Source organism: Eptesicus fuscus, chromosome 1, assembly GCF_027574615.1.
Source record: "Eptesicus fuscus isolate TK198812 chromosome 1, DD_ASM_mEF_20220401, whole genome shotgun sequence".
Classification (NCBI taxonomy): Eukaryota; Metazoa; Chordata; class Mammalia; order Chiroptera; family Vespertilionidae; genus Eptesicus; species Eptesicus fuscus.
In genome coordinates this window covers 71,454,222-71,467,710 of record NC_072473.1, presented here as the reverse complement: position 1 = coordinate 71,467,710, position 13,489 = coordinate 71,454,222, and the positions used below count along the sequence as shown (strand labels likewise).

Here is a 13,489-nt window from a genome sequence, read left to right as displayed (position 1 = left end):
TGTATACATATATATGTTTGGGGATACCCTATAGTTATTCTTGAACACTGAAATTTTTAAACTAAGCTTTTTTTTTTTAATTCATACATTGATATTGAAATTTAAGTTTAATTGAAGATATCCAACATAGCTTTTAAAATAAATATATTTATTTTAAAATAGAAAGTCCTACATGTTTTTACAAAAAGTTAAAGAATATATATATATATATATATATATATATATATTAATGCTGTTGCAAAAGATTTCCTTCTCTTTCACGGCTGAGTAGTATTCAATTGTATAAATGTACCACAGCTTTTTTTATCCAATCATGTACTGATGGACACTTAGGCTGCTTCCAAATCTTGGCTTTTGTAATTAACACTGCAGTGAATATAGTGGTGCATATATTTTTTTTGAATTATATATATCCAAAACACTAATTCAAAAAAAATATATGCACCACTATATTCACTGCAGTGTTAATTACAAAAGCCAAGATTTGGAAGCAGCCTAAGTGTCCATCAGTACATGATTGGATAAAAAAGCTCTGGTACATTTATACAATGGAATACTACTCAGCCGTGAAAGAGAAGGAAATCTTTTGCAACAGCATTAATGGAAAGCATTATGATAAGTGAAATAAGCCAGTCAGAGAAAGACAAGTAACATATGATTTCATTTATATGTGAAGTCTAATGAACAAAATAAACTAACCAAGTGGAGACAGACTCATGGATATATAGAACAGACTGATAGCTGTCAGAGGGGAGGCACTTGGGTGCTGGGTGAGAATAGTGATGGGACTAAGCAAAAAAAAAAAAAAAAGAAAGACTCATGGACACAGATGACAGTATGGTGATTACCAGAGGGCAGAGGGGTGGGAGGAGGTAGAAGATGATAAAGGGGGATAAATGGTAATGGAAAGAGACTTGACTTGGGGTGGTAAACACACAATACAATATGCATATGATATATTGTAGAATTGTATACCTGAAACCTGTATAATTTTGTTAACCAATGTTACCCCAATAAATTCAATTAAATAATTAATTAAATTAAAAGATAATTGTCCAGAGAACAAAATGGTAAATTTTCTCCCTTTGTTCATTTTCTGGCCCCACTTTTTTTTTTCTCCAATTTTTTTTATTAAGGTATTATATGTGTACATATCTTACCATTGCCACCCCCCACCCCACTCCCATATATGCCCTTACCCCCCAGAGTTTTGCATCCGTTGGTTATGCTTATATGCATGCATACAAGTCCTTTGATTGATCTCTTATCTCCCCCACCTCTCCCTAACTTTCCCCCTGTAATTTGACAGTCTATTTGATGCTTTACTGTCTCTGTATCTATCTTTTTGTTCAAGTTTATAATGTTCTTTATTACCCATAAATGAGTGAGATCATGTGGTATTTTTCTTTCATTGACTGGCTTATTTCACTTAACATAATGTTCTCCAATTCCATCCAGGTTGCTGCAAATGATGAGAATTCCTTCTTTTTTATGGCAGCATAGTATTCCATTGTGTAGATGTACCACAGTTTTCTGATCCAGTCATCTGCTGAAGGGCACCTAGGCTGTTTCCAAATCTTAGCTATGGTGAATTGTGCTGCTATGAACATAGGGGTGCATATATCCTGTCTGATTGGTGTTTCTAGTTTCTTCAGATATATTCCCAGGAGTGGGATTACTGGGTCAAATGGGAGTTCCATTTTCAGTTTTTTGAGGAAACTCCATACTGTTCTCCACAGTGGCTGCACCAGTCTGCATTCCCACCAGCAGTGCACGAGGGTTCCCTTTTCTCCGCATCCTCGCCAACACTTGTCGTTTGTTGATTTGTTGATGATAGCCATTCTGACAGGTATGAGATTGTACCGCATTGTTGTTTTGATTTGCATCTCTCGGATAATTAGTGACTTTGAGCATGTTTTCATGTGTCTCTTGGCCTTCCTTCTGTCTTCTTTTGAAAAGATTCTATTTAGGTCTGTTGCCCATTTCTTTATTGGATCATTTATCTTCCTTTTATTAAGTTGTATAAGCTGCCTGTAGATGTTGGAGATCAAACCTTTATCAGTGATGCCATTTGCAAATATGTTCTCCCATGCAGTAGGACTTCTTGTTGTTTTGTTGATGGTTTCTTTTGCTGTGAAAAAGCTTTTTATTTTGATGTAGTCCCATTTGTTAATTTTCTCTTTAGCTTTCATTGCCCTAGGAGCAGTGTCAGTGAAGAATTTCTTTTGGCATATGTCTGAGATTTTGCTGCCTGTGGATTGCTCTAGTATTTTTATGGTTTCCCGTCTTATGTTTAAGTCCTGTACCCATTTTGAGTTTATTTTTGTGTATGGCGTAAGTTGGTGATCAAGCTTCATTTTTTTGCATGTATCTGTCCAATTTTCCCAACACCATTTATTGAAGAGACTGTCTTGACTCCATTGTATGTTCATGCCTCCTTTGTCAAATATTAATTGAGCATAGTGGTTTGGGTCAATATCTGGATTCTCTATTCTGTTCCACTGATCTATATGTCTGTTCTTGTGCCAGTACCAGGCTGTTTTGAGAATGGTGGCTTTGTAATACAGCTTGAAATCTGGTATTGAGATCCCTCCTACTTTATTCTTCTTTCTCAGGATTGCTGTGGCTATTCGGGGTCTTTTTTTATTCCAGATGAATTTTTGGAGAATTCTTTCAAGGTCTGTGAAATATGCTGTTGGTATTTCAATGGGGAGTGCATTGAATCTATAGATTGCTTTGGGTAGTATGGACATTTTAATGATGTTGATTCTACCAATCCATGAACATGGTATGTTCTTCCATCTGTTTACGTCTTCCTCTATCTCTTTTTTCAGTGTCCTGTAGTTTTCCGTGTATAGGTCTTTTACCTCCTTAGTTAAGTTTATTCCTAGGTATCTTAATTTTTTTGGTGCAATGGTAAATGGGATTACCTTTTTAGTCTCTCTGTCTGTTAAGTTCACTATTGGTGTATAGAAAGGCCATAGATTTCTTGGCGTTAATTTTGTATCCTGCTACATTGCCAAATTCATTTATTAAGTCTATTAGTTTTTTGACGGAGTCTTTCGGATTTTTTATGTACGATATCATGTCTGTCTGCAAATAAAGACAGCTTTACTTTTTCTTTTCCAATTTGGATGCCTCTTATTTCTTCTTCTTGTCTAATTGCAATGGCTAATACTTCCAGTACTATGTCAAACAGGAGTGGTGAGAGTGGGCATCCCTGTCTTGTTCCTGCTCTTAGGGGAAATGTTTTTAGTTTTTGTCCATTGAGTATGATGTTTGCTGTGGGTTTATCATATATAGCTTTTATTATGTTGAGGTATGAGCCTTCTATTCCCACCTTGTTGAGAGTTTTTATCAAGAAAGGGTGTTGGATTTTGTCAAATGCTTTTTCTGCATCAATTGATATGACTGTGATTTTTATCTCGCAATTTGTTTATGTGATGTATCACGTTTATTGATTTGCGGATATTGTACCATCCTTGCATTCCTGGGATAAATCCTACTTGGTCATGGTGTATGATCTTTCTGATGTACTGCTGGAGCCGATTTGCTAGAATTTTGTTGAGGATTTTGGCATCTATGTTCATGAGGGATATTGGTCTGTAATTCTCTTTCATTGTGTTGTCTTTATCTGGTTTTGGTATTAGGGTGATGCTGGCTTCATAGAAGGAGCTTGGAAGTGTTCCTTCTCTTGAATTTTTTGGAATAGTCTGAGGAGGATAGGTTTTAGTTCTTCCTTGAATGTTTGGTAAAACTCTCCTGTGAATCCATCAGGCCCCGGGCTTTTGTTTGCCGGAAGCTTTTTGATGACTGCTTCAATTTCGTCCATAGTTATTGGCCTATTGAGCTCTTTAGATTCTTCTTGATTGATTTTTGGAAGGTTATATTTTTCTAGGAATATGTCCATTTCCTCCAGGTTGTCCAGTTTGTTGGAATAGAGTTGTTTGTAGTATTTTGTAACAATCCTTTGTATCTCAGCGGGGTCTGTTGTTATTTCACCTCTTTCATTTCTGATTTTGTTTATTTGGGTCCTCGCTCTTTGCTTCTTGGTGAGCCTGGCTAGAGGTCCATCAATCTTGTTTATCCTTTCAAGGAACCAGCTCTTGGTTTTGTTGATCTTTTGTATTGTTTCTTTGGTCTCTATGTCATTTATCTCTGCTCTGATCTTTGTTATTTCCTTCCTTCTGGTTACACTGGGCTTTTCTTGCTGCTCTTTTTCTAGCTCTTTGAGTTGTAGGGTTAAGTAATTTATTACCATTGTTTCTTGTTTTTTTGCAATAGGCTTGTAGAGCTATGAACTTCCCTCTCAAGACTGCTTTCGCTGTGTCCCATAGATTTTGGTTTGTTGTGTTTTCATTGTCATTTGTTGCCATGATGTTTCTTATTTCTTCCTTGATCTCTCTGGTGACCCAGTCATGGTTTAATAGCATGCTGTTTAGTCTCCATGTGTTTGATTTCTTTGGATTGTATTTATTGTAGTTGATTTCCAGTTTTATGCCACTGTGATCTGAGAAGACGCTTGATATAATTTCTATCTTCTTGAATTTGAAGAGACTTTGCCTGTGACCCAGCATATGGTCTATCTTTGAAAATGACCCATGTGCACTTGAGAAGAATGTATATTCTGTGGCTTTGGGGTGAAATGTTCTGAAGATGTCAATTAATTCCATCTGGTCTAGTGATTCATTTAGGATTGCTGTTTCTTTGCTGATTTTTTGTTTAGAGGATTTGTCCAATGGTGATAGTGGGGTATTAAAGTCTCCTACTATGATTGTATTGCTATTAATCTCTCCCTTGAAATCCTCCAGGAGTTTTTTTATGTATTTGGGTGCTCCTATATTGGGAGCATATATGTTTACCAGAATTATTTCTTCTTGTTGGATTTCTCCCTTTAGTATTATGAAGTGGCCTTCTTTATCTCTTGTTATGGCATTTACTTTGAGGTCTATTTTGTCAGATATAAGTATTGCTACCCCAGCTTTTTTTTCATTTCCATTTGCCTGAAAGATATTTTTCCATCCCTTCACTTTCAATCTGTGTGAGTCTCTTGTTCTGAGGTGGGTCTCTTGTAGACAGCATATATATGGGTCGTGTTTTTTTATCCATTCAGCTACTCGATATCTTTTGATTGGAGCATTTAGTCCATTTACATTTAAAGATATTACTGAAAGGTATTTGTTTGTAGTCATATCTATTTTTGTGTCTACAATCCTTCTTACCTGTTTATTTCTTCTTTTTACAGTATTCCCTTTAGCAATTCTTGCATTGCTGGTTTGGTGGTGATAAACTCCTTGAGCCTTTTTTTATCTGCAAAGCTCCTGATTTCCCCTTCAATTTTGATTGATAGTCTTGCTGGATATAGTATTCTTGGATTCAGCCCTTTGCTTTGCAACACTTTGTATACCTCCTTCCATTCACTTCTAGCTTGTGTTTCTGTTGAGTAATCATTTGACAATCTGATGGGTGTTCCTTTGTAGGTAACTGTCTCTCTCTTGCCACCTTTAAGATTCTCTCTTTATCATTTATATTTGCTATTGAAATTATGACATGTCTTGGTGTGGGTCTTTTGGGGTTGATCCTGCTTGGGACTCTCTGTACTTGCGTAACTTTTATCTTTCCCATATCAGGGAAGTTTTCTGTCATTATTTCTTCAAGTAGATTTTCTAATCCCTGCTGCTCTTCTTGTCCTTATGGCAGCCCTATTATACGCATGTTACTTCGTTTCATGTTGTCCCGAAGCTCCCTTAGTCTTTCTTCCTGCTTTTTAATTTTTTTCTCCAATTGCTGTTCAGATTGAGCTTGTTTCTGTACCTGATCTTCTAACTCACTAATTCGGTCCTCTGCTTCTTGTAGTCTACTGTTGAAACTTTCCATGGTCTTTTTGATTGTAGCTATATCACTTTTCATTTCTTCCTGATTCTTGCATAAGTTGTTTATTTTCTCATCCATCCGATGTATAAATTCCACGACCATTACTCTAAACTCCTTTTCAGTCATGTTGCAAGCTTCAGTTTCACTGATTTCCTTTCTTCGAGTCGTGGTGCAGACACAGGGATATTCTGACTCCTGGCACATGCTAAGGATCTCATTTTCGGCACATACCAACAGTGTGGTGCAGACAGGGCCCCTGATTCTAAGTGTGCACACGAGACCACACGGAACACTGGGGACACTGACCCTGGGCAAGTCTGGTTCCCACCAACCAAAGGCAGCCACACGTCCTAGTGTCAGAGCACTTCAGTGAAACTCGGGTGGAGTGAAGTCCCCACAGCACACGGCCCAGGTCCACTCAAACGGAAGCTTGAGCTTTCTGGTGATAGCCAGAATGGGGAAACGAAATAACTCACAGAGGAAAGAAAATGTGGAGTCGCCAAGAAAGGAAATCTAGCCCCACTTTTAAAAGTTAATCACTTTTCAATTTAATTTATATTTTTATATGTAATGTATATTTAATTTTTGTTAGTGTTGGGGATTGGATGTATTATATTCATTGTTCTATAACTTTTTGTCCATTTAATATATCATTGTAATTTTTCCACAAAAGTATATGTGGTCTAATCATTTTAAAGAATATATGTTTTTATTGATTTAGAGAGAGGAAGGGAGAGGGAGAGAGAGATAGAAATATCAATGATTAGAGAGAATCATTGATGGGCTGCCTCTTGCATGCCCCCTACTGGGGATTGAGCCTGCAAATTGGGCATGTTCCCTGACCTGAAATCAAATGGGGATCTCCTGGTTCATAGGTTGATGCTTAACCACTGAGCCACACTGGCTCTACTCTGGTATAAACTTTTCAATTAAAATAGACAAATAGCAAGCAAAGTTTGATGTTTTGTGATTTATACCCTATAGATCTATATTAATAAAAGCGTAATTTGCAAATTGATCAAATGGCCAAATAGCGGAACGACCCATTCGGACGACCTTCCGGGTGAAGCTGGAGCTGCGAGGCCCTACACTTGCACGGATTTTGTGCATTGGGCCTCTAGTAAACTAATAAGCTTTGACAGAATACATTGCAACTGTTCAGAACTTTAGAAAGAAGTATGGATCTCAAATGTAAATGCAGGAAGTTTTGGTATGTTTTATTTATCACAATGAGAAACACTATAGCATAATTTCTAGATGTTATTATTTCAACACTAGAGGCCCAGTGCACAGGTTCGTGCACCGGTGGGGTCCCTCGGCCTGGCCTGCAGGGATCAGGCCGAAACTGGCTCTCTGACATTCTCTGAGGGGCCCCGGATTGCGAGAGGGCAGTTCTCGGGTGATGATGCATCCCGGAATCAGGCTCACTCCTCTCTGGTTCCCGGTGCATCACCCAAGAACTGCAGCTGCCAAGTCACCTCAGCTTGGCAGCTCCTGCGTTGAGCATTTGCCCCATGGCTGTCAGTGCAAGTCATAGCTATTGGTTGGAGCACCTGACCCCTGGTGGTCATTGCATGTCATAGCTGCTGGTCAATAGTTGGGCGGTTGCCTAGGCTTTTATATATATATATAGATTATTTTATAGCTTTGGGGGCTGTGTGAGAGTTGTTTGGCCAAATGAATGTGCTAGTGTTTGTACAACAATGGAGGATCTTTGCCTACCATGTACAAAGTTTGTTGGTGGTTCCATGTGATTTTTATTTATTTATGTTTTTAATACTCATCTGAGGATATGTTTTTATTGATTTTAGAGAGTGAGAGGGAGGAATGGAGAGCTGGAGGGATGGAGAGAGATGGAGAGAGAGAGAAAAAGAGAGAGAAACATCGATTAGTTGCCTCCCATACCCACCCTGACTGGGGATTGAAACCATAACCTAAGTATGTGCCCTGACCAGGAATCAAACCTGAGACCTTTTGGTTTATGGAAGGATGCTCCTATCAACTGAGCCACCTGGACAAGACTCCACATGATTTTTACTTAGTACTGGGGCAATGGGTCCAAATAAATGGCAGTCTTAAAACAATGCCTTTTTTGGATTGTCTGCTGTAAAACACAGAATTCCAGGGATGGGTGTTTTAATCCTGCCTGTCATTATTGGTGCCCCAAATCATTCCATGAAGCTCATGAAGTCACTGATACTCCTATAACTTTTCCTTTGGAATGGTAGTGCCTAGACTTACCATCTACACTAATAAAAGAGAAACATGCAAATTGACCGTACCTCTGCTATGCCCACAAGCCACGCCCACCAGCCAATCAGGAGATAGTATGCAAATTAACCAAACAAAGATGGCTGCAGCCACAGAGAGAGCAGGAGGCTTGGGTTTCCCTGGCAATGGAGGAAGCCAAGCTTCCCACCCTCTCTGGCTTGCCCTGGCCTCTGCTCAAGGCTACAAAGTTTCAATTATAGAAGATAAATAAATCCCAACAAAAATGGCTGCAGCCATAGAGTTGTAGAGAGCAGGAGGCTTGGGTTGCCCCCGGCGATGGAAGAAGCCAATCTTACTGGCTGGACCTGGCCTCCGCTTAAGGCTACAAAATTTCAATTATAGAAGATAAATAAATCCCAAATACCAGGGCCTTCGCTTGGGTCACTGGGGGGCGTGGCCAGCCTGCAAACAACCACAGGCCCCTCACCCAGGCCACCCCATGCCCCAAGGGAACCCCCACCCTGATCCGGGACACCCTTCAGGGCAAACCAGCCAGCCCCCACCCATGCACCAGGACTCTATTCTATCTAATAAAAGAGTAATATGCAAATTGACTGTCACTCCAACACACAAGATGGCTGCCCCCATGTGGTCAAAGATGGCTGACCCCATGTGGACATAAGATGGCTGCCACAAGATGGCCAGCAGGGGAGGGCAGTTGGGAGGGACCAGGCCTGCAAGGGAGGGCAGTTGTGGGCGATCAGGCCAGCAGGGTAGGGCAGTTGGGAGGGACCAGGCCTGCAAGGGAGGGCAGTTGGAGGTGATCAAGCCTGCACAGGAGGGCAGTTAGGGGTGACCCGTCCAGCAGAGGAAGGAAGTTGGGGGCGACCGGGCCTGCATGGGAGGGCAGTTGGGGGGGCCCCAGGCCTGCAAGGGAGGGCAGTTAAGGGTGACCAGGACTACAGGGGAGGGTAGTTAGTGGCAATCAGGCTGGCAGGGGAGTAGTTTTGCATCAATCAGGCTGGCAAGGGAGTAGTGAGGGGTGATCAGGCTGGCAGGCAGAAGCAGTTAGGGGCAATCAGGAAGGCAGGCAGGCAAGCAGTTGGGAGCCAACAGTCCTGGATTGTGAGAGGGATGTCTGACTGCCCGTTTAGGCCCGATCCTACTGTAATCAGGCCTAAATGGGCAGTCGGATATCCCTCGAGGGGTCCCAGATTGGAGAGGGTGCAGGCTGGGCTGAGGGACAGCCCCCCCGTGCACGAATTTTGTGTACCGGGCCTCTAGTACTAAATAAATAACTCTTGGGGAGGAACCAAGATGGCGGCATAGTTAAACGGCTGGTCTGCTGCCTCGCACAACAATTTCAAGGGTACAACTAAAAGACAAAACATCTACCACCCAGAACCACGGGAAAGCTGGCTGAGTGGAAGATTTATACCTAAGAAGAGAAAGGAGCACAAACGCTGAAAAGCTGAGGTACGGAGGCACGTGAATTGGGCTGGCGGCGGGCGGCTGGGTGCACGGTTTTTCTTCAACCCGCAGGGAGACAAGCTCCCAATCACTCGGAAATCCAGTTTCTGGGGACACGCGGGGGACCCAGGCACCTACGGGGAGAGGCTGGACTCTCGGCCATCGGGTCGGAAAGTGAGAGTGACTTTTTTGCAGAGGTGCGCCCAGCAATCATTGTTTACTGCGCTGGAGCGCGGGGCGCAGGGACTTGGAAACGTGGAAAGGCAGAGACGGCTGACGCCAGCCATCGCCGTTGGCCACGCCCCAGCCTAGTGACGCCCTGAGACCCCGCCCCGCCCTGAGGCCCCGCCCCGCACATTCTACAAACCCTCCCAGGCTCCACACAGCGGCTTTTGCATATAAATGGCCTGTTCTGTGACAGCTTAACCAAATAAATTGCAGCTCCAGTCAGACTGCTCCAAATCCGCCCAAGCAAAGGAGAAGAAAACTAGCCCTTGCTGTAGCTCCTGCTGGGGGACACACAGTACACAAGGGTACACCCAGAGTGTCCACCTCAAGTAACTGGGAGGCTGACCCGTTGAACCAATAGGACACCTAGTACACAAAGCTACCCTACCAATTCAGGGAAGCAGTGAAAATGAGGAAGCAAGGAAACAGATCACAAACCAAAGAAATGGAGGAGAACAAGCGACTGGACATAGAGTTCAAAACCACGGTTATAAGGTTTTTCAAGAATTTCATGGAAAAGGCCGATAAATTCAATGAGACCCTTGAGGATATGAAAAAGGACCAACTAGAAATTAAACATACACTGACTGAGATAAAAAATATTATACAGAGACCCAAAAGCAGACTAGAGGATTGCAAGAATCAACTCAAAGATTTGGAATACAAAGAGGCCAAGGACACTCCTCCAGAGAAGCATGAAGAGAAGAGAATTCAGAAAGTTGAAGATAGTGTAAGAAGCCTCTGGGACAACTTCAAGCGTACCAACATCAGAATTATGGGGGTGCCAGAAGAAGAGAGAGAGCAAGATGCTGAAAACTTATTTGAAGAAATAATGAATGAAAACTTCCCCCACCTGAGGAAAGAAATAGACTTACAAGTCCAGGAAGTGCACAGAACCCCAAACAAAAGGACTCCAAAGAGGACCACACCAAGACACATCATAATTAAAATGCCAAGAGCAAAAGACAAAGAGAGAATCTTACAAGCAGCAAGAGAAAAACAGTTAGTTACCTACAAGGGAGCTCCCATACGATTATCAGCTAATTTCTCAACAGAAACCATGCAGGCCAGACGGGAGTGGCAAGAAATATTCAAAGTGATGAATAGCAGGAACCTACAACCAAGACTACTCTACCCAGCAAAGTTATCATTCAGAATTGAAGGGCATATAAAGAGCTTCACAGATAAGAAAAAGCTAAAGGAGTTCATCACCACCAAACCAGCATTATATGAAATGCTGAAAGGTATTCTTTAAAAAGAGGAAAAAAGAAGAAGAAAGATAAAAATCATGAACAACAAATACATATCTATCAACAAGTGAATCTAAAAGTCAAGTGAATTAAAAATCTGAGGAACAGAATAAACTGGTGAACTTAATAGAATCAGAGGCATAGAATGGGAGTGGATTGATAATTCTCAGGGGGAAAGGGGTGTCTGTGTGGGGAGTATGGGAAGAGACTGGACAAAAATCATACACCTATGGATAAGGACAGTGGGGGGGAGAAGGGGGAGATAAGGGCAGAGGGGGGTGGGAACTGGGTGGTGGGGAGATATGTGGGGAAAAAGGAGAAACAATTGTAATCTGAACAATAAAGATTCATTAAAAAAAAATAAATAAATAACTCTTGCCATATCAGACATTAAAGGCAGACTTAATATACCCATATTAAATTACATACTTGGTAAGCAAAAAGCTATTACTGTAGTCCAAAAACATACAATTTGAGGTGGCATATGAAATAATATATGGTTGAAGAATAAAAATGATACTTGTAAATATTCATTAATGGGATATATAGTCTCACCTCCCTTTATTTTGTTCATAGATACAACTTTGAATGTACAGGAAAAGGCTGAACTTTTTACAGATAACTTTTGTAATGTATGCAGAGTGGTGCTACCATTTGAGTCACAAAGGATTTCACATTATGAGGTAGGTTAAAAATAAGGCCTGGGAATGGGACTGGAGTGGGGAGCGAGGCAATGGGGAAAAGGACGGACATCTGTAATATTTAAACAATAAGGATAAATTGAAAAAAAAATTGGAATAGAGTCTAAAATGGGTTTTTAAATGTAGCAGATAAACTTCCTATGTTATATTTTTTGATTATGTAGAGCAGATGACATTATTTCCCTTTGATGGATAAGGAGATTATCTCAGAGAGGGACAGTAATTTACTAGCTTAAATTTGGGGAATTAGAGCTTAAACTTGGTCTCTCTATTTTTTTACTACAAAAATTGCTTTATTTTCTTCACACCGTTCTGTATCTCTTTGTATTCATCAATCCACTACTATATCCTTCATGTCTTTGTAATAAATGTAAGGAAAACTGTTCCTGTAAATCAAGGAATATTATAGAACTCCAGTGTTCCTTTATAGTAAACTAGAGGCCCAGTGTACAAATTCGTGCATCAGTGGGGTCCCTTGGCCTGGCCTGCAGGATCTGGCTGAAATCAGCTCTCCAATATCCCCTGAGGGGTTCTGGGTTGTGAGAGGGTGCAGGCCAGGTGCATGATCGGGGCTGAGGAGGGAAACAGGAGGCTGGCCAGCCAGGGAGGGACCAGAGGAGGGCTCCAAGGCGTGTCTGGCCCCTCTCGTTCAGTCCTGATCAGCCAGACCCCAGCAACAAGCTAACCTACCAGTTGGAGCGTCTGACCCCTGGAGGTCAGTGCACATCATAACGAGTGGTTGAGGAGCCTTAGCATATCATTAGCATATTACTCTTTGATTGGTTGAACGGATGACCAGACACTTAGCATATTAGGCTTTTATTATATAGGATGAAGGCTATAAAAACCAAATGAACCAGTCTTGCACTTGACTTAACCACATGTTTTTAGGAATGAAACCATAGAATTCTAGAGCTAGAACATGGAAAATTTAATGTTCTTACTCTTTTAGTTTATTGGTCAGAAAATTGAGACCCAGAGGGATAGTGATTCTCCATAGCTAGTATTGGTATGGCTAAGCTTAAAAATGATTTCTTGTGATTTCATATTCAGTGTTCTTTAATCTGCTATTGCCTTTCATTTCTACATCATATAATGAGCTATTGGATTTTTTTTTTCATATCTGGTATCTGGGTTACTAAAAGTAATAGGAACATTTACTTAAAAGAAATAGAATGCCAGCTGTACTTTTTAAAACACCTTATCTCATTTTTCCCATTGCAAATCTTATTGGCAACTATATTTAAGTCCTTATCTTCATTGGGATTCAATTAATATAGTTACAGATAGGGAAACTGTGTTGGCTGTGGATTGAAAGGACTTAGGATCGAGTCTTAACTCCATCATTGTTGTGTAACCCTGAGGAAGTCACTTTACCTCTCTGACCGTATTTCTTGAACCTGTAAAATGGGGCTGGTAAAATCCCTCTTAATATACTTGTGAGAATTAAATGAAATCAAATATGTGAGTGTGCTTAGCTCATTCTTAGACTCCATAGCTCAAAGATTTAGAGTTAGTAAAGTGAAACACACAATCCAGGACTTGGTGATAATTGTGGTTGGAACCATTTGAATTTAAATTTGAAAAGTAGCTTTTTATGGGCTTATGGATTGCTATTCAGTGGGGAAAATATCTATACATATAAAGAGGTAATATGCTAATTGTCCATTATGGTGTTCCAGTAACAACCAATTTGCATATTGATGTGTGCACAGCAGGGGTGGGCGGCCAGAGCCAAGTTCCCGGGGGTCTGAG

The 13,489-nt window shown here is 40.9% G+C and overlaps 1 protein-coding gene across 1 annotated transcript in view; it reads left to right on the top strand.

Annotated features, from left to right (window-relative positions):
* The window catches only part of ZMAT1 (zinc finger matrin-type 1), a 71,608-nt gene that overhangs the window by 38,613 nt on the left and 19,506 nt on the right, over positions 1–13,489 (top strand). Inside the window, exon 2 of the mRNA XM_054716858.1 lies at positions 11,610–11,716. Coding sequence (XP_054572833.1) covers positions 11,610–11,716 — 107 coding nt within the window. The remainder of the gene's footprint in view (positions 1–11,609; positions 11,717–13,489) is intronic.